This window comes from Drosophila grimshawi, unplaced genomic scaffold (genome assembly GCF_018153295.1).
Source record: "Drosophila grimshawi isolate 15287-2541.00 unplaced genomic scaffold, ASM1815329v1 contig_1377, whole genome shotgun sequence".
Classification (NCBI taxonomy): domain Eukaryota; kingdom Metazoa; phylum Arthropoda; class Insecta; order Diptera; family Drosophilidae; genus Drosophila; species Drosophila grimshawi.
The window spans coordinates 17483192-17503790 of NW_025062900.1; the positions used below are offsets into that span (position 1 = coordinate 17483192).

Below are 20599 nucleotides of genomic sequence, written 5' to 3' on the forward strand. Positions count from 1 at the left end.
CATTTTCGCTGAGCGCGCACAAAAAATAAGAAACAAAAACAACCAACCAGAAAAGTGAAGCAAACGAATGTGAAATTTGCAAGAGGAGGTTCAACAAAACACACACACACACACACACATAGATACAAACAGACAAAACAACAGATAGTAAATAAAACAAAATAAATGCGACAAGCGTATTTTCGTCAAATCAATGTCAACATAGACAGCAGCTCAACTTGAATATAATAATAAGCAACAAAGTAAATAATAATAATTATAATAATAGTAATAACAATACTACAATCAGTTCTAGCTAAATGCACTGTGTGCAACAAAGCAAACAAACAGCAATGCAACATTCGAGTAACGTTTTATCATAATTACGTTGCACATTGTTTTGTACAGTTGGCTCCGTGAATTGATGATGCGCAAGTTCATCAACAATTGTTAAAAGCGTTGCATACAAACAGGCGCAAGGTTGCGCACAACTACACAGACAGACAGACAAACGAACAGACAGACAAACGAACAGACAGACAGACGAACAGACAGACAGACAGACAGACACTCAGACAAACAACAACAATACCAATGTCAATAAGTAAACGCAAATTGCAGCAAGCAAAGAACAACACACCGAAGCTGAGATACCCTTTTTATTCTTGGAGAACATATCCATAGCACTACATATAAAGAGTACTATCATCAACTCAGAGGAACTCTAAAAAAATGTGTAAAAAAATATAGCAGTCGAAAGGTCCAAATTTAATTACTATTTTATAAATTTCAGAAATAATCTTTTTAGCTTTAAGAAATTACTTCTATCATTATTCTTTTATATTATTATTAAAAACTTATTATAAAAACATATACAAATCTCTAAAGATCCATTTTTAATTACTATTTTATAAATTTCAGAAAGGATCTCTTTCTAAAAATAAATATGTTCATTTATTGCTTTTAGAAATACTTTCTCTTATTATATTATTATTCTATTATTAAGAAACTATTATAAAAACATATACAAATGTCAAAAGATCTCATTTTAATTACTATTTTATATATTTCAGAAATGAGCTCTTTCGAAAAAGAAGGGTTTTTATTTTATTTCTATTATTTTTCGATTATTCTATTATTTTTATTTATATACTATACAACTTTTCCGTCTTCAACGTGATTTTTATTTTAGAATAATTTCAAAATATTCACGGTTTTTTTTCTTTTATGTAATGATTTCGATTGATTTGATAAAAATAGTCAGGAATGAATATTCTTACGCTGAAATATTGTTAATTGTAGTGTGAAATGGCTTTATTATGAGTCTACAACGGCAAAAAGGCTCTCAAGTAGCTGAAGGACTATTCGCTTCTCGTCAAGGAGTGCCAAGTATATCCGCCAGATCTAAACTCCATCAAGAATCTTTAGAATGACATTACATAAGCAGTCTCTGAAGCCAAATCAATGTATAAAAAAAAAATGAATAGAGAATCACTTTTGGACTGCTGCTTATGACTTTTAGAGCTATATCAGGGAAGAGAAAAAGATTCAACGTATCAATTTTTAAATATCATTATTGCCAGCAAGATTCAAAAACTTATTGATTAACTATCTAAAGTATATCTTCATTCATATAGACACACTTCAGTGCTTCAAAACTTTTTACAAATTTGTCATTATTAAAATTTTTTTAATTACAGTACTATCTTTTTAACATCTTAATATATATGTATATTAAGATAATATTAACAAGTTAACTTAATTGATTTGTTCACTCGTCTTATCTTTGTTGTATTGAGAATGGGTTTCTGTGATTCAAAAATTCAAAATTTTAAATTTATTACAATAATTGTTATAAAAATCAAAAATCGATTCTTGAAGAAAAGTATGATATTTAAAGTCCTCAAAAATCAATGGGAGCCACAGTCGAACTCGCCAATTATGGATGCCATTTTTAATAATAAATATATACAATACTAATTCGAACTATCGAACTTGATGTTTGGCTGCTAAATTAAACACTCGAAATCGATTTTTTAGTGCAAAAATATAAATAGAATAAACAACATTTTAAAAAATGCAAAATACTTTTACAAAGCGAGAATTGCGCGAAGATTTCGCTAAATAATATTAAACATAAATAGAGCATTCGACTTGGGGCAGTTTCATGTGTGTGTGTTAAGGAAATATGTTGCACAATCCGTGTTGCACACTACTCGCTGAAAGAGTATAAAAAGCCAGCAAAGAAAATGCGACTTTTGTTGACTTCCGCTTTCGGCGTGCCTTCAATTGTTCTTACAATTCTTGCAATTTGCGCTGTGCTTTCCCGTGAAAAACAAATATGTATGTAGCCGAAGGTCTTGGACTTGGAGAGGCCATGAAGCTATAGCAAAAGCTGCAACCTTTTCCATTTTCACAGTTTGGTGTCTTCCAAGTCCATGTTTAGTGGTTAAAAGTGGTATAATGAAGTTGTTTGGGATTGTTGAGGATGCCAATTTATACTTTTTGGACAGGATATTTAAATATCCTTAATATCGTATAAGATGTAATAAATAGAACATGATTCTCTTTGGATTTGAGTAGGCAAAAGCAAAATCTGTGTGAAGGGTTTCCTGGAACTATCTGGAATAGAGAATTGCTACTTTTCTGGAACTCAAAAATAACCATTTATAGGCAGAAAAATATTTTAAACATAAGATAAACTATAAATAAAATATAGTTAAACCTTGCAAAACTTAATTAATAATATATATGTTTTAATGATGTATTAATAATAAATATTATTATTATTGTTATAAAAGCCCGAGAAATAATAGCAAAAATAAGAAGAAGAAACATATATATATATATATATATATATATTATTAAGAACTGTATTAAAACCAAAATAAATGTTTACAAATAATATTATATTGATAAGAGATTTAAGAGCATATTCATATTTGAAACAGGCTTAGTTAAAATATCTTTAAAAATAGTTAGTTAAATGACAATTTAAATGAATCTCCTATTTTATGTGGCTATTTTGAGATATCAATTTATAAATGTGTAAAATACATACAACTTATAAATATATATTTATTGTACACGAATATATGTAAGTACATACATACATACATATGTATATATATATATATATATATATATATATATATATATATTTTGTATTTATTTCGCTCACCTTCCCTTTCGCTAAGCTTTGCGACAACAGCAGCAAATAATTAAGTTCATTGCTTCTATTTGCGTATTCCGCTGCCTTGCATATTTCTCTCCGTTATTGTTGTTGTCGTTTTTGCATATTTTTGTAGCTCAGCAACAAAAGCGACCAGCGGCAACAACGAAACAACAATAACAACGAAACAACACATCAGGCTCATCTTCATTAGCCCTGCTTTCGTCAGTCTGCTTGCTCTCTCTCTCTCTCTGTCTCTCTCGCTCGCTCGCTGTCCCTCTCTCTTTCTCTCTCTCTCTCGGTCTCTCTCTTGCCCTAACTCTCTGTCTCTCTGCCTCACACCAACACCTACCCATTCCACTGCATAACTTTCTTGCATTGCCTCTGCCAGGGGCTGGCTCAAAAAAAAAAACAACTTTGTTTACTTGGAATGCCTGAGTTGCTTTTGTTGTTGTTGCTGTCGCCATCGCCATCGCTGTCAGCGTCGCTGTCGCCGTTGCCGCCTGCGTCACCGTCGCTGCCACTGATGTTTACTCAATTCCATAGCCGAAGTCCAACAATAAAAAACAAACAGCGCAAAATGCTCAAAAGAAGCAGCGACGGCAACGTCGGCATAATGACCTTCAGTGACGCTAACGTCGTGACGCGTCGTCAACATCACAGCTGGCGTCGGCGTCGACGTCGGCATACGTCTGTTTGGCCTGACTTGGCTGTTGCTCGGGTCAGGTCTCTTTGCCGCCACCCCCACACGACTTAATTTCTACACGCCTTTGCCTACCTCTCTCTCTCTCTCTCTCTGTCCCGCGCCCACGCACCTACTTAGTAAACAAGCAGCGACTGCGCTGCTCGCTCCTCACTGCTCGCGTCTCACTACCGTTGACAACGCTTCCTAGTTGCAAATGTTCTCATAAATATATATGTATGTGTGTACATACATGTGTTTGATTGCACGGCAATGGCGTGTGCGCTCTCCGCTCTCTCCTCTCTCTCTCTCAGTCGGTCACTCGCCACATTGGCGCTCCTGTGCAAACAAGTGTTTGTTTGCCGCGTCGGCAACCGGCAGAGACTGTTTCGTCCCTGTCAAACATGATTCAGCCTAGTGACCACCACCCACACTTGAACTGAAACTTATTTGAAAACGCGCAAGCTTCTTTGAGAATTCGTACTAATTAGCATTTTACATGGCTTGAATGCCACAGTGGGTCGAATTTACGTTTTGTTAAAACTACGTTTTACCAAATCAAATAATTCTTGGAAATACTAATTAATTAAAAAGTGCTTAAAATTTTTAAAATTACTGGTAAACCAATTTCCAGTAAAACGCAAATGCAAATATTTTTTTGGAATAATTAAAAATAAAAAATGAATCATTTGCCGAGAAATTATAAAAATCACATCAACCTCGTCCCTTGTACAGTTAGTTATGCGTAATAACGAAATTCTAATAAGAGCAAATAAGAAAAATACAACCGAGAGAAAGAGAGAGAGAGAGAGCAATGATGTTTTGTCGTTCAGTCGCTTGGACAGCCGCACGTGAGAGCTTGCGCACGAGAGAATGAGCAACAAAAAGAATAACAAGAACAAGAACAACAACAACAACTGCTCCAACGCCTCCCACGCAAAGAGTGAAAACGCAATGCACTTTGCCACCAGCGGCGACGGTCAGCTACAAAAACAAAACCGCCGCTGCTGCTGCTGCCGCTGCTGACTGAAACGTAAGCAATAACAATTTAAATTATTACTGTATGTACACATGTGCATACATACAAATGCATGTTGTTTGTAGAACAGCAGCAACAGCAACAACTGCAAAATACTATAAGAGACATTCAAGGAGAACCAGCGAATAGTATGCGTATGTTTGTATGTGTGTCTGTGTGTGTGTATTTACGACACAAATACAGTAGCTGACATCTTATTTCGTTCATCGAAAGCGGTTAAGTGCAGAATTCTATATTATTTTTATGCCAACAAGAAATTGAGTAAATATTAAAGAATTAAATTGTTTAATGATTCAAAATGTTGCTCGAGAGAATTGGATTGTATATAATTTAATATTAATTCAGACAGCATGCAATATGCTGTACATAAACATACATAAAATATATGCATATATCTGCTATTTGTAAATAAATATAATTGTATTGTACTTATTTATATATTAACATTTGAACAGACAAATATACATACAGACAAATACATACAGACACACACACACATGCATCTATATATATATATGTATATATATCAGCGTCGTCAGCCTTAGCAGAAGACGGAAATACCAAACCAACGATGACGAACGTAAAAACTACGCACCAAGCAACAGCAACAACAACAGAGACAGCAACAACAACAACAACAGCAGCAACAATAAAACACGGCACGAAAAACAAACAAACAAGCAAGCAAGCAAGCAAAGCAGCGCGTTGTGGCGAGTGAGAAAGCTGCTGAATGGGGCGATAGCGAACGTAGAGCGCGGCACCTGCCTGCCTGCCTGGCACTGGCAGTCACACATCCAACTGCCATCTCCCTCTGCCTCTCCTTTTGCCCACTTCCCTTCCTATCGCTCTGCTAACGAGCAAACACAACTAAACAAAAACAAATAACTAAGCAATGGCAGATTGAGGCGAAATTCTATTAACCTTTCGAAATTTTACTACGACGTAGTAGAACAATTTTTCGATATTGGCGCGCACCTTTTTTGTAGCGTTATTTTTCTGCCCTCGTTCGTTCAACTCGACAGCCTCGCGACAGCCGCCACCCGCTGCCCTATCGTCTGGATTCAAACCTGAACCGCTCCTGTCTACTTGTTTGTTTAATTTTTTGCCATTTCTGCTTCGCATTCTATTTGTTTGTTTGACTCGCTGCGCATGTGTTGGTGCCAAGAAGAGTTTGTGCGAGGGCTGCCCCGTGTGCTTCACAACTTGTCAAGCATTCATTACCACAATATACACAATAGAAACATATAAACATGTATATTTGTAAGTAATATATGTCATAGTTAACAAGCTAATAATTTTAGAAATTGATTTAAAAAATGAAAATACAGTTATGTATACAAATACATAGACATTTACAGATATAATGACAGAAGTCGAATTAATCCAAAAACAATTGTGGCTGCCCTCGTTTTTGTGTTTTGGCGCGTACTCAGATCGTCCGCTGTTGTTGCTGTTGTTTTTTAAGCATGACAAAGCACCGTACAATTTCACAACAGCAACTTCATTATGATGTTCGGCTTGTTTTTCCACGAAACAACTGTTTACCGAACGTGGCTGCTCTGCCGCAGCAGACGTCAGCAGCGCAGTGATAGCGCTGTCTGTTCGTTCTCTGTGCTTATGTGTATTGTATTTTATATGTATGTATGTGTGTGTGTGTGTATATATGTGTGGCGTACGTTGCGCTCGTTTCATTCAAACGTCCACCGAGAAATTTCATTTCAATACGCAGCCCGGCCAGCGACGCGTCGCAGTCTCAGTCTCAGTCTCCGTCTCCGTCTCTGTCGCAGTTGTAGGTTCGTTACAAATCGATTTCGATAAGTTTGTCAGTGTTTGTCGGGAAAAAGCAACGCACAGTTCAGATTCAGACGTTAGCAGTCGCTGTTCGCGAACGGTTGTGTGTATCCGAAAGAGTACGAGTTTTTTTGGGCGCGCAGAAGAAAGTCGCGCTAACGGTAACATCGCTCTTCGGTGCTTCTCGCCAGTCAGCAAGCAAGTGAGCAAGTGCGAGGGAGGCGAGATGCGATAAACACAGCAGCCCTCTGCCTGCTGCTGCTGCTGCCACTCCTGTTGTTGTTGTTATTATTGTTATTGTTATTGTGTGTGTTGTTTGCTGAACAAATAACGGAAAAACTAATATGTACAAGGAGAAACGGCTTTGTTACAGTTTCGAAACTGAAATGCCAAAGTACAACCACAAATTGTGCATTTAAATGTGTTAAGTGAAAAGTACGCATCAGTCTAAAAAAATATATAGGTTATAGAATAATTTCAATATTATTTCACTTACTTGCCTCTACCTACACGTGTGTGCGTGTGTGTGTGCGTGCATGTGTGTGTGTGTGGCTGTTTGCTTTTTTACGCGCCTTGAAATGTATTTTTAAGTTTTTGATCCGATTTTTATGTTGTTTACTTTTTGCGTTGTGTGTGTTTTTTTTTTTTTTTATTATTTGTTTGCCTCTCTATGAGTGCTTTTTTTATTTTCGAAAATGACAGAAGTGGAAGGCGGGTAAAAAATGTGTGTTTGCTTGTGAATTTTTATGCAAATTGTCATAAACGTTGTTGTTTCATGTTGGTGTTTTCCACATGACAAAAACGATTAATATGAACTGTTTCAAATTGTTAACGAACTTTTTAGGATTAATACGTTGGAATACTCATTGGATGTGAAAAAAAATACGGAATGTTCATTACTTATTGTGCGTAATAAGTTATCATCGCAAATTAAATTGTTGTTTTGTTTAGAACTGAACAAAAGTCAGAAAAACAAAACGCAAAAATCAAAATAAAGTGAAACACAAAAACAAAATTCAGAAAAACAAGAAGCAAATCTTAAACATAAAATCAAAATAAATGCATAGCATTAATGAACATTTTGAAAAATAAATAAAATAACTAGTTTCGCTCCGTAAAACCGTTCTGGAAGCATAAAAAAAACCCAATTTTTGAATCACGCAAAAAAAATGCCGATTGATTACACGCAAACAATGTTGTGGAAAAGCCCCAATGCTGTAAACACAATCAAAAGAAACAACAACAATAACAACAGCGTATGCAGAAAAACCCAAACTTAGCCAAGTCAATCCCTCAAAACTGTGCTACTTTAAAATCTATGAAGGCCGCACATATGCCAAAACCCATCAAATAATAATATAATATTCAAAAAGGAAAAATCCTACAGAATTGTGAACAAGCTTATTTGTTAAACAGAGAATAGTGCCAAAAGTAATGCCATTAAAAATCGACAGCTAAAAATAGCAACAAAAAATGCGTCGCGTCTACAAAGTGAACGCTAACAATTAAACATGAACTAAAAAAAAACCAAAAAAAATAAAAATAAAAAACATTTTGTTTTTCAAAAAGACGGCAAACTCAAAAAAAAAGATCGGGATGTGCACTGAGTTTGAGTTCTCATTCTTTGTGCGAATCTTATGTGCATGTGTGTGTGTGTGCGTGTGAGTGTATGTGTGTACTTGTGCATTCGTTTACTGTTATGATTCATCCAGCTGTTTGCGCAGCAGCATTTACATTCTGCGCAAATTGTCTAAACAAAGGCAATAATAAATAATACATATACTAACGACATCATTTATTAAGTGAAATGAAACGAAATGTGTGCAAAAGTTAAATATATATATACATATATACACGTGTGTGTGTGTGTGAATGTGTTAAGAAGAACAACTTACCAGGAAGCAAATCGGGCGACAAAGATTGATGTCAAAACGAGATGCCGCATAGGCAGCCGCGCAATGTGTGCGAATGAAAACGCACGTGTCCCTGCTCTCACTCAGTGTCCGTGTGTGTGTGTGTGTGTATGTGTGTGCCCGCCTGTGTGCATGTGTGTGCGTGTGTGTTTTATGTGAAATAGCTTCCGTCTATTGTGAATAACTAGACTGTTATCGATGTAGTTGTTGTTGTAGTTGTTGCTCTTGCTGTTGTTGCTATTTGTGCTATGAATTGTGACATTTGCACACGCGTATTTGTATTCACTGAGGAGAATTTCTTAGCGCCTGTTTCGAAAAGTCGTACGACAAATGTTGCTAATTCATGCCAAAGAAAAACGCAGCGTCGCAATTTTTCCGTTAAGTTAAATTCACAATTACACAAAATATGTATTTGTGTGTGCATTGCGCCGATTGTGCTACTGATGTATTTCACTTAATTTACATATCGTACATTAATATGTATTTATTCATAATTCCAAACATTGACGTGTGCTAAAAAACAAAAAACAAAACAAAACAAATGCAAAATGTAATGCACTAAAAATTGCAAAAACGCTTATTGGAATCTTATTCAGGATCAGAAAAGAAGTCACCTATTTTGGCTCGGTGTTGATCGACATGTCTTTGCTGAATGAAAGCGTGCAAGAAACACTTAACACCTCTTGACTATATTTGGAAACCCAAAAATGTGATTTATCTATAAGTTTAAACAAACAAAATACTAAATTCGACTTATTTCGCTCGATTACAGTGTCGGAATGTGAATAAATGACCGAAAATCAGAACATCAAATGTTAATTTGAGTGCATTTCGCGAACACAAACAAAAAGAAAACAAAAACCAAAACAAAAAGGAAGCAAGGAACAAAGCAACAAAAGGAGTACAACTCAAAAAGCTAATTAAAAGCGAGTGACTGCCAAACAAAAGCTCAGCGCTACACAACCCACCAAGTTAACAGAGTGAAAAAGAGGCAGACAGACAGAAAGAGAGAGAGAGAGAGGGAGAGGGAGAGTTTTGCTTGGAACAGCAAATGAACTTCAATCCAGAGAGCTTTGTAGCCGGAGCAGCTGCAACCGTCCAAAACTCGCCTCATTTTCATCATCAGCATCATCATTACCAACAGCATCAGCATCGGGACCAGGCACACATTATACCATTGCCGAGCTACACTAGCCACTCGGCTATTGGCCTGGCCATCGGGTCTGGCGGCGGTAGCAGCAGTGACGGCGGAGATAGCTCAACTAAAATCATGGAATGGACCAACGACGATGCGCTAGAGCTAATCGAACAGTATCGCTGCCACACAGAGCTGTGGAATCGTGCCGATCCCAAGTACAAGGACAAGTTGTGCCGCTTTCGGGCGTGGTCAGAGATAGCGGATCGCTTTGGCTGCAGCAAGGCCGAGGTGGAGCGCAAGATGAATGTCCTGCTCACACAGTACAGGCGCGAGAAGCACAAGATGTTTGTGAAAATATATCAGGGCATCCAGCCGAATCCGTCCAAGTGGTATGCCTTCAAGCGATTCGACTTTATGGAAGCCGGCGGTGGCAGTCTGAGCGGACTGCCCGGCAGTGCCACAGTTGCCGCACTCGCCACCTCCTCATCCGCATCCGCCTCCTCGTCGGGCAGCACAACCCACAACGGCCTCAATGGACTGGCGGCTGCTGCAGCCGTTGCAGCGGCGGCATACGAGAGCAGCACTATTGCGGCGGCGGCGGCAGCAAATGGCGGTGCGACCGGCGTTGCCATTGGGTGTGCGACAGCAGCAGCGTCAACAACGACAACAACAACAACAATTGGAGCAGCAACGCCCGCATCGCAGCACAGACGCATCAAAACCAAAGAGCTGAAATATTTTGGAGCGGTGAGTAAGCGGGGCAAAAAATAACCGAATGCGTAAGCATTTCACACAAACACAACAAAACAAGTGACTGACTGAGTGACTGTCTGAGTGACTGACTGAGTGACTGTCTGAGTGAGTGAGAGAGTGAGTGACAAACAGCCAAAAAGCGTCGGCGACCATTGACTAGCCAAACAGCCCTTTAACACCTCTCTGACCAAGGTGCTATTTTTGCCATGACAACAAAATCTACAAGGCAGCTGCTCTGATGGGTTATCAAGTTGTTTTCAATTGCAATTGATTAAATTGAAAATCCTTGAACAGATTCACACTTTAATAATGCATAAATTGAATACAAATGCTGTTTAACCAGCTCATTTGTTGTTTTCTTTTGCACACAACGAATCGAAAATTGATTGTTAAATAAATTTCAATGCTTATATTTAATTCAGAAGCAGCAGGTTTTTTGTTTACAAAAATACTGTCAAAATACAGTCAGAAAGAAGCGCATTCAAAGCGCTTCAAAAGTAATGCAAAATTCGGATTAATATATTCTGTGTAGTTTTTGCCTTTCTGGTGTTAATTTCAATCAAAAGCGCAAAGTTAACTGTGTTTTAAGCTGAATACGCCAACAACACAGAGACAAACGGAACGCCATGTGCGCAAGTGACTTGCTATTTTTTCTGCCGACACCGAGAGAGAATCACATTTGCTTCTCTCTCTCTCTCGCTCTGTCTGATTCGTAGGTGTGTGTGTGTGTATGTTTGCCCATGTACATATGTATTTTGTTATTGACGATCAAAACAGAATTAAAATTTTACGCATAAATTTTTCTAAGGAACTTGGCGTTGTGTGCGTGAGGTATTGCCCTCAGTTACGCGAGAATCTGTGCACATAGACACACACGCAGACAACACATACATGTGTATTTAAATATGTAGGTTGTGTGTGAGTATGTGCGGTTTATATGTATTTGCTTAGTCGCGCCAGGCAAGCAAGCTTTCGTGTTGTGGGAGCGGGTGTGGGTGGGCAAGCGAGGCGGGTTCTCTGCTGACATTTCGTCGCCGTTGTCGCTCACATGCTCTGTTTTTGTCTGTGATGAAATGTTTGTTTTGCACGGCGAAATGCGCGTAGCACTTGCGCCAGCGTTGCCGTTGTTGTTGTTATTGTTGTTTTTGTAATGTTTTGTTTTGTGGTTGCCTAGTGGCCTCTCTTGCTCCGCCTTCCCCACACTTCGCACGTATATATGTGTGTATGTATTTACATGTGCGTTAGTGTGTGTGTTGCGATTGTGATTCGTTTGTTCGTTTTCCTTGTGTACTTTTTTTATACCCTGTAGGATATATCTTATTAGGTATGCACTTATTTACACAATTAATTACATAGAGTTATCGAGTTATGAAGAGTTATGGAATAATTAAAAAAAAAATATACTGAAACAATATCTACATAGCATGTGCTTGTTATTTAAATTTGTATTTACAAAAAGATATCCAGTCATGGAATTTTGTCATGTTACAAAAAATGCAACTTAAACTATCTATATGTATATCTACATATCATGTGTGTGGTATTTAACACAGGATATATCCTAGTCGAGCAATTAGGAAGTCAACACTTGTTTTGACTTGGGCCTGTGGTTTTCATTCGTTCTGTGCTACTGTTGCCACTGCTCTTGTTATTGTTGTTTCTGCTGTTGTTATTGTTGTTGTTCCTGCTGCTGTTGCTGCTGCTGCTTCTGTTTGCCAGAGTTATCAAAACAAAATGCCAAGCAGCAGTATTGTTATAGTTACTGCTGTTTTCATTTACTGTTTTGCTGTTGTTTCTACAAAATGAATGCAATTTTATTCGGTTAATACAACAAACTTGGGCGTTTAACTGAGCGGGCGTGGCACCTGTTTTTTTTTTTTTTGTTTTCCCGCAAGTCGACCTGATATTTTTGTTTATTGTGTTGCCTAAAATTTTTTTTTTCGTAGAATTTTTCATTTATTAGCCGGAACACAACTGGAAAATGCTGTTCTTCTTTTGGGTGCACTTTGCAAAAAGATTTCGCACCTTGCTTGCTTACCTGCACTTATTTACCGTTACCTCCGCAGTTGGTGAGTGCCGTGCTTTTGTTTTTCCGCCATTATTACTGCAGCAGCAGCAGCTGCCCACGCAACCAACCCACCCACCAAATGCCGCCCCTCGTTAAATATATATAAACATATGTACAAGCATATATGCGTAAATATGTATGTATGTATGGTTTTTCCTCAACTGTTTTGTTGCGGCATTTTCTCCAAGACACCGAATAACAGCAACAGCAACAAGAACAACAACAACAATAATAATATGTTGGCGTAGCTGGCGCCCAAAGCAGCGACGTTGGCAGCGATGCCCGCCACACGCGTTGAGTACACCAACACACCCCCCACCACCCCCACCCCAAAGCCACCCAACATTTTACAGTTTGTTTGTGTTTATAAAATGCACGCCTGCTTCCTATTGTCCTTGTAGCTTGGAGCAGTCAGCAGCAACTGTTGTTGTTGTTTTTGTTGCTGCGATGCGTCTGTAATTTTCATCGTTGTTGTTGTTGTTTTCTCTCGCATGCGCTTTTTAAAATGCCTGCTTTTAGTCCCCTGCGGCGAGGTGAGGTGGTAAGGCGAGGCGAGGTCTGAAAAGTGCAAGGCAAATATGCAGCAATAGTCAAAGTAGCAGCGGCAGCAGCAGCAGCAGAAACCAAAAGCAAGCAATGCAACCGACAACAGCAGTAAAGCAGTCGCTGACTGCGACTGCAACTGCAGCTGCGACGGAGACAGAGACCGCGACCGCGATGGCAACTGCGACGTCAGCGTTTGTTTTTGTTTACTCATTCATTGCAAAGTTGTTTAGCTGTGCGCGCAGCGTTGCCAGCCTGGCTGGAAATCGACTTGAAGGGTGCTGGGGCCAAGGTGCTCCCGGTTGAGCTGCCTCGACTACAACATACCCCGTAACAATTGTTATGCATTTTACGAAACTCGAAAATATGTTTTCATACTATTTCAATCTGAATCATAGTAAATGTTACAGTTCTTTATTTTTTTCGCTATCATTTCAAATGTTTTACTTTCACTAAACTCCGTGCCCTAAAAGGCATAGGAACAGCTAGCTTTCTATAGGTTAAAGACATAATCTGAAGCAAAACATTAAGAGTTATCGAGAAAGATACGCGGAATATGCATCTTTTGGAATCATTTGGCTTGTTGCATCCATTTCTACATATTTATCATATACCCATTCACCCAATTTTAATGGGCATCCATGGTACACAAAGGGAGTGGCTTGTTATTGTGAAAGTTTTGCAAGAATTTGGGTTATTGTGGTGTGAGTGCGAAGGTGCAACAATTTGGGGGGGTGTCTTTTTAAATGGCTGAAGGACGTAACGACATGTTCGCCGATGCACACACACACACACACACATATCCATATCCATACTCACATATATACACGTGCAAGCAGAAATGGTACAAAAGAGATGTGTTGAGGAACATAAAGCAATTGGTTAAAAATAGCAGGGAAATAGTAGAAAGTTCGGTAAATCCCCTTAAATTGAATGAGCATTTTTTTTTAATGCTTTAATTTGATATTTTTCTAAAAACGTTTGCTTCAAATTATACCATTATTCATGTTAAATGATTTTAAAAAATTTATTGAAGCAGAAATTTAAATGGAAGAATTACTTTGGTGTTGATCTCTTAAGGATATCATCAACATAGTACAAAATCATAATCACCCACAAATCGTGGAATATATTTTTATACAAATATTATTGTTTTTATATTTTAAAGTAACTTTTGGTAGTATCCCCTCTACTAAGTCGAGCTACCCGTTCATTCAGGCAACTGAGAATCGCTGATCCGGGTTCGATTCGAGCTTAATTGCAATATGCCAGACAGCAGGCAATGGCAATATTAAAGTTATGTTTATAGTTTATAACTATATCCAGTACGATATGGCAATAAACAATTTTTACGTCGCTTAGTTGGCAACTCTTTTTATTGTCAACTAACTTTTCCAATGTTTCGCTGTTAATTTTACAGCTACCTCCCTCTAGCTGTGTGTGTGTGTAAATCCCCTTTAAAAATACTCATTGCTTTAGGATGTGTAGGGGAAAGGGAATGCATGATTACACACAGACACACACACACACACAAAGGCGACGACGATGCTCATTCACATTTACGCTGCACAAGCTGCGGTTTTATGGAGTTTCATTAATGTTAGTGTTTCAGTTGAGTCTGTGTGTATGAGTGTGTGTGTGAGTACAAAAATATCGTATCGTACTTCATAAACATTTGCGTGAGCAGCGACACTCATGCTGACAAAAAAAAAGAGTGAAATAGAGAAGGGGGTGGGAGTGGGGAGTGGGGAGGGGTCTGGGTTGGTTGGGTAGAGGGGGTCTGTACGGAGTGCTAAAAGGAATAGTTGACGTGGTTTATATCGTAGTTGTTGTTGTTGTAGAGTGTGTGTTATTTATTCATTGGATTGGATGATAATCAGTTTGTTTACATTTTTCAGTTGCACACGCACACACACACATACACAATCAGCAAGAGTACAAATGTACACACACATATATACAAGCACATATGCTCAACAAAGTACAGAATGAGAGTGCGAGAGAGGTAGAGAGAAAGAGAGAGCTAACTTTTGTTTGGGCTGCGGGCACGCAAACAAGTCAGACACGCATACGCACACACTCAAACGCACACACATACATTGTCTCCAAATACTCTTAAACAACAACACAAACAGCTGCAGCAATAAAAATAACAGCAAAGGCAAGAAGAAAAAAGCAAACGACAAAATCAACAACAACAATAACAGCAACAACAACAGCAAATAGCCCTCGACAGTTGTATTTGTGAATCGTAGAAAGTTCTAGGCGCCAGTAGCAGAAAGACCCGACGAATCAGCAAGAGAAGAGAAAGAGGGAGAGAGATCAAGAGCGAGAGCGAGAGAATGATCATCGATGATCACATTAGCATATTTGTCGTACGTATTTCCCCACCATCATCAACGTGGGGTAGGTTGTTAATATTAATGAACCTGCTGCTACTGCTGCTGCTGCTGCTGGATAGCTTTTCATATTTCCCGTTCGTAATGAGTTGTAGATGTTTTCGTGACTGCCCGAATGAAAACAAGTCAGAATATTGTGCTCTGGCATGATCGACTGTGCAATACTCTGCTCACAACCAGATTAAAGTGATCGAGTGTTGCAAAAAAAAACTTTGCATGTAATCCCTACAATATATACAAGTATTAAAGTTTATTATTTAAGCAAAAAAACCACACAAATTGTAGATTTTGCATTCAAAACAAATCAAAGAAATGTTTGACGATGTTAAAAATTCAAATTTACCAATTTAAAAAAAAAATTTGTATTTAATGTTATAACACTATTGCTGTGCGGTAACAGTGTATAATTAAAAATACAATCTTTGAACCGTTAAGTGTCGCTCACCGATATGCTCTCTTCATTACTGTCTCTCACTCCCCCTCTGTCTCTCTCTCTTGCACGCATACTAACATAAATATGCAATAGCAACAACAAATTGCATCGCTCTCTGTGTTGCTGCTGGCGCCGCTCTCTCTCTCTCTCTCTCGCTCTCTTGCTCTCTCTGTTCTGCTGCTTTAAAAAAAAAAAGCAAAAAAAACATTTACTACGCCGCTAGAATTTTTTCGACAATGCGAGTTGCGCTGTCGTCGTCGACGCGTCGTTCGATAGCAACATAAAGAAGTGTTAATATTATATTCAACAAATACAACAATCATTGCTGTAACAAGTGCCATTTTGAGACTATGAATTACAATCACAGCAGCAGCAGCAGCAACAACAACAACAATCAGCGCCTAATCATAACTGCTGTTGGCGCAGAAGCAGCAGCAGCAGCAACAAAAACTGTACGAAACAAACATGCTCATCAAATATGATTTTGCACATTTCCAACACCTTGCCACATTCTTGAATGTGTGCTCTGTGTGCTGTGTGTGTGTGTGTCTGTGTGTGTGTGATTGGTTAAGACTAAAGCTGTTAGCTTTGTCTGTTTTGATTTGGATTTAAGCGGGATGCGCAGCAGATAAGAATTCTGCTAATGTTTATTTCTTGATTATGCTTGCTTAGTCTTCTTCTTTTTTTCTGTGCTTAACTGACTCAAAATTAGTTGTATTTTTACTTAATTTCATTCAAAGATAATCTTTTTTTTTAAATATGGAATTTCTGCCTATTTTTGTAGTAAATACTCGAAAACTGTTGCCTTGATTAGGCTGCAAAGTCGTACAACAGTTGGCCTAGAATAGTTGGACTGTTTAGACTGAGTAATCTCCAAACTAAACTGTAAACTGAAGATATAGAAATCCTCAACTCAACACAGATGCATCCACTTGTGCAAGAATAAGGGTTAATGGAAGAGTTATTGCTTCAGAGGAGAACATAATAGATCTGATAAAAATAATAATAATAATTATAATATGAAAAGGATAAGCAACTGCATTATAACAAATATAATAAATAAGCTTAACTATAACAAATATAATAACTATAAATAAACGTGCCACAATTTTAACTATTATATTTGCTATAAAATGTGTAAATTGTTATAAATAATAAGCTTAACTCACTTTCAGAGCTAGATCTTATATATCTTGATAGGAATAAATATGCCTTATGTGGGATCGGAGGCGCAGTGTATAAAACTGCTCGATCATGCTGTGAATTTTATGACTTGGCAGCTGATCTTTTATTCCATTCATTCAGTCATTCATTCAAGACTAGGCTGGGCCTGATAGCAGCAGGAGGGCAACGACTATATTTGGAATATCGCTGACAAATCAATCAGAGAAGAAACAGAATTTCGACTAATGTTTGTTAACCCATCTTGTCTTGTCCTGTCTTGTCTTGCAGATGGGCCTCAACATACCCCTGCTGATAGCGAGTAGTCAAACGCAGCTGGACAGCTGGAACACATCGGGTCAATTCTCGCCGCCCAACATTCGAGCGTTAGGCGATGGAGGCGGCGCACTACCCAATCCCCAGCAGCAACAACAGCAACAACACCAACAACAGCAGCAGCAGCAGCAGCAGCAACAACAACAGTTGCGCGTCTCACTGCCAATGTCGTACGCTGGTGGCGTGAGCAGCACAGCCTACACTTGCATCGGTGGCGGTGGCAGCAGCAGCAGCGATTTCCAGCCCAGTCCGCACAAGACGATCGACACGTCGGACAACGAGGACAACAACAATATGAGGGACGAGGCGACGGCAGCAGCACTCGGCCAGCTGGCAGCCAAAGTGGAACGACGCTCGCCGCACTCCGCCAATGCCAATGCGAATCCCTGCAGCGGTGGCCTGGAAGGCGGCGGCATCAGTAATCCACACGAGCCGATGGTCGATGCGATGAGCAGTGAGCCCACAGCTGCTGTGGGCGTGGCGCTGAGCGAGACCGGCTCCAGTCCCATACCCAACACGAATATGCACGAGGCGCATAAGAATCATCTGCTGCAATCGAGTCCGGCGGCGGCACGTGCAACGACGCCGCGGCATGCGCACGAGCAGCTCCAGCTGCACCATGGCCAGCATCATCATCCGCATCAGCATCAACATCAGCATCCGCATCAACAGCAGCAGCAGCAGCAGCAGCAGCAGCAACATCATCATCCGGATGAGCTGGACATTAAGCAGGAGCTGGTCGAATACTTTAATGCAGCACCGCCGCCGCCGCCGCCGGAGTCGCATCGTTCCTACAGTTCGGCCGGCGAGGAGAGTCGCCTGCATACGGATATGGCGCAGGATCTGCGCGTCGCCCAGGCCAAGGCGCAGGCGAATTTTGTTGGCGCCTTCGTACTGCCACCGCGCAGCAGCAGCGCCAAATTGGCAGCCGCAGCAGCAGCAGCAGCCGCCGCCTCCATGCCACTAAATATGCGCAAATTGACGGCAGCCTCGAGCGCGGCGGGCCACATGCTCATGAACTCATTGCTCAGCTCCAGGGAGAGCATGTCCGATGCGGATGGCGATGTCGATAACGATGAGGCCACCGAATCGGCACCCAGTCCCGGCCACATCAAGAGCAGCGCCTCCGCCCAAGATGCCAGCTCAGCGGCGGCGGCAGCAGCCGCACTCTACGCGGAGAGTCTCAGTCGGGACGATTGCGACTTCATCGGATCGAATGTGTCGATGAAGCTGCGCACAATGGATCGGACGCAGCGCATCATTGCCGAGAAGCTGATCGGCGAGGTGCTCTACTTTGGCCAGCTCAACGAACTGGAGCGAACCGCCTGCATCCAGCCCAAGTGACACTGGCTGACGCTCTCGCGGAGTGGACGACGCGTAGTCTAGGCTTAGATTTAAATATATATTGGGGTAAGGGTATCCGCAACAGCGAAGGGACTGCAGTTGGGACTGCAGTTGGGGACTGGGAGTCGGCTTGCTGCAACATGGCAAATAAAAACAAAACTGTAAACGTAATTCCAACTCTAAACTAGCCACACGAAAACTAAAAAAAAAAAAACAGAACAAAGCAAAGCAAAACTTAAAGTTGAAATATCCTTGCAGAAGTCAGCTGTAAATGAGAATTAATTCTTAAAAAAAGCAGAATTTCATTTGACATCTTAAAAAATGAAATGCAATTAAATTAAACTAAATTAAATTAAACTGTTCTCTGCAAGGGTATCGCGGAAAACAGAAAACGGAGAAAAACAGTACAATTTACTTTTAGTTCGAACAGGGTACAAAGCACATTTGGGGGCAGCGTTACTTAGAATGAAGAGCATGCAACAAGCAACATGCGACATGCGACATGAGACAAGCAACAACTACAAGGATGTCAAGGCAGCAAGTGTCCTTGCCGAAACAGTTACTAATTTTGTGAGAGAAAAAATGTTCATTCAACAACAATAGCACCACAACTAACTGACAGAATCTCAGTATTACTTACAAAAATACATAAATGTATCTAGATAGATACTAATGTATACCACCTACAAGAAATATACATACATACATACATACATACATACATATATACATAGAAAAGCTACTCTACTTGCAGGAAAAGCATTTGCCATGTTGGGTTAGAGGATTAGAGGGGAGTGGGTGGGGTTTTCGAGGGGGGTGGGTGGGGCCCATTATTAACACACACACACATCCGGCCATATTGACTAGGCTCAAAAGAATAACAAAAAACGCGGCTTGTGGGCACAGCTAATAAGAAGTTCAACTATTTAATTAAAGTCCACGTTAGCAAAAAGACAAACAAACAAAAAAAGAAAAACAAAAAGAAAACTATAAATAAAAAGAATCCCTTGATGGGAAAGTGCTGAATTTGGTAGATCCATAAGCTCGCCGTGTAAAGGGTTCCAGGGGTTAAATCATTGCACTTTTGTATATAAACACCTAAATATATATATAAATATATCAATGTTTTTTTACATATATCCTGTACCCAATTAAAATGTATAATACAATTAATTTATCCATCTGTCTGTAAAGAGTCGATTAATATCGATTGTCGATTAATATCGATTGTCGATTAATTCAATTAAATGTGTACAGGTTTAGCCTTTATTTTTGGTATCTAAGGAAAAAGAAAAAGAAAACACTTTTCTAAAGTATATTATTCTATGGAGTATTCTCTGTATATTTGTGAATGTCTGTGTTTTTATATACATATATATATATATATATATATATATATAGATATAGATATTTAAGTTAGTTACTTGGTACAGCAACACTGGGTACAGGATATGTGCTAGTCGGCCAATCTCGACTATATACACTCTTACTCGTTTTTATATATTTATGTAAAGCTATATATCATTGTACCTTATTTTGAAACAAAAATGTTTTTGTAGTCACTTAAGTCTGGTCGTTAACTTACCAACACCAATCAATACAGCAACTGATACCAACCTATACAAGAAACGTATGTAAAAAGTAAATAAAATAAAGAAAACAAAAAACAAAAAACGTGAAAAACATAAAAAAGAAGCAAATAAAATAAAAATAAAATGTATAAATTGTGTGAATGTATGAATATGAATGTATAACTAAAGCTATGCATGACGTCGTCACTAGTTCGTTAAATAAAATATTAAAAAACCAAAACCAACAAAACAAAAACAACAACAACAAAAAAAAAAT

General features: G+C 39.1%; 1 protein-coding gene across 5 annotated transcripts; it reads left to right on the plus strand.

Annotated features, from left to right (window-relative positions):
* The first annotated feature begins 4852 nt into the window (after positions 1–4852).
* LOC6570200 (AT-rich binding protein) lies at positions 4853–19872 on the plus strand. 5 transcript variants are annotated; one of them, XM_001996413.3, is made up of 3 exons: positions 6635–7098; positions 9349–10461; positions 17363–19872. In XM_001996413.3, exons 2-3 carry the CDS (start codon positions 9628–9630, stop codon positions 18749–18751), a joined length of 2223 nt encoding a protein of 740 aa, XP_001996449.1. In that variant the 5' UTR covers positions 6635–7098; positions 9349–9627; the 3' UTR covers positions 18752–19872. The 5 variants fall into 5 exon arrangements, with proteins under 5 accessions (XP_032597770.1, XP_001996449.1, XP_032597769.1 ...); XM_032741878.2 differs by having other exon boundaries at positions 6635–6865; XM_032741877.2 differs by having other exon boundaries at positions 6635–6824.
* The last annotated feature ends 727 nt before the right edge of the window (positions 19873–20599 follow it).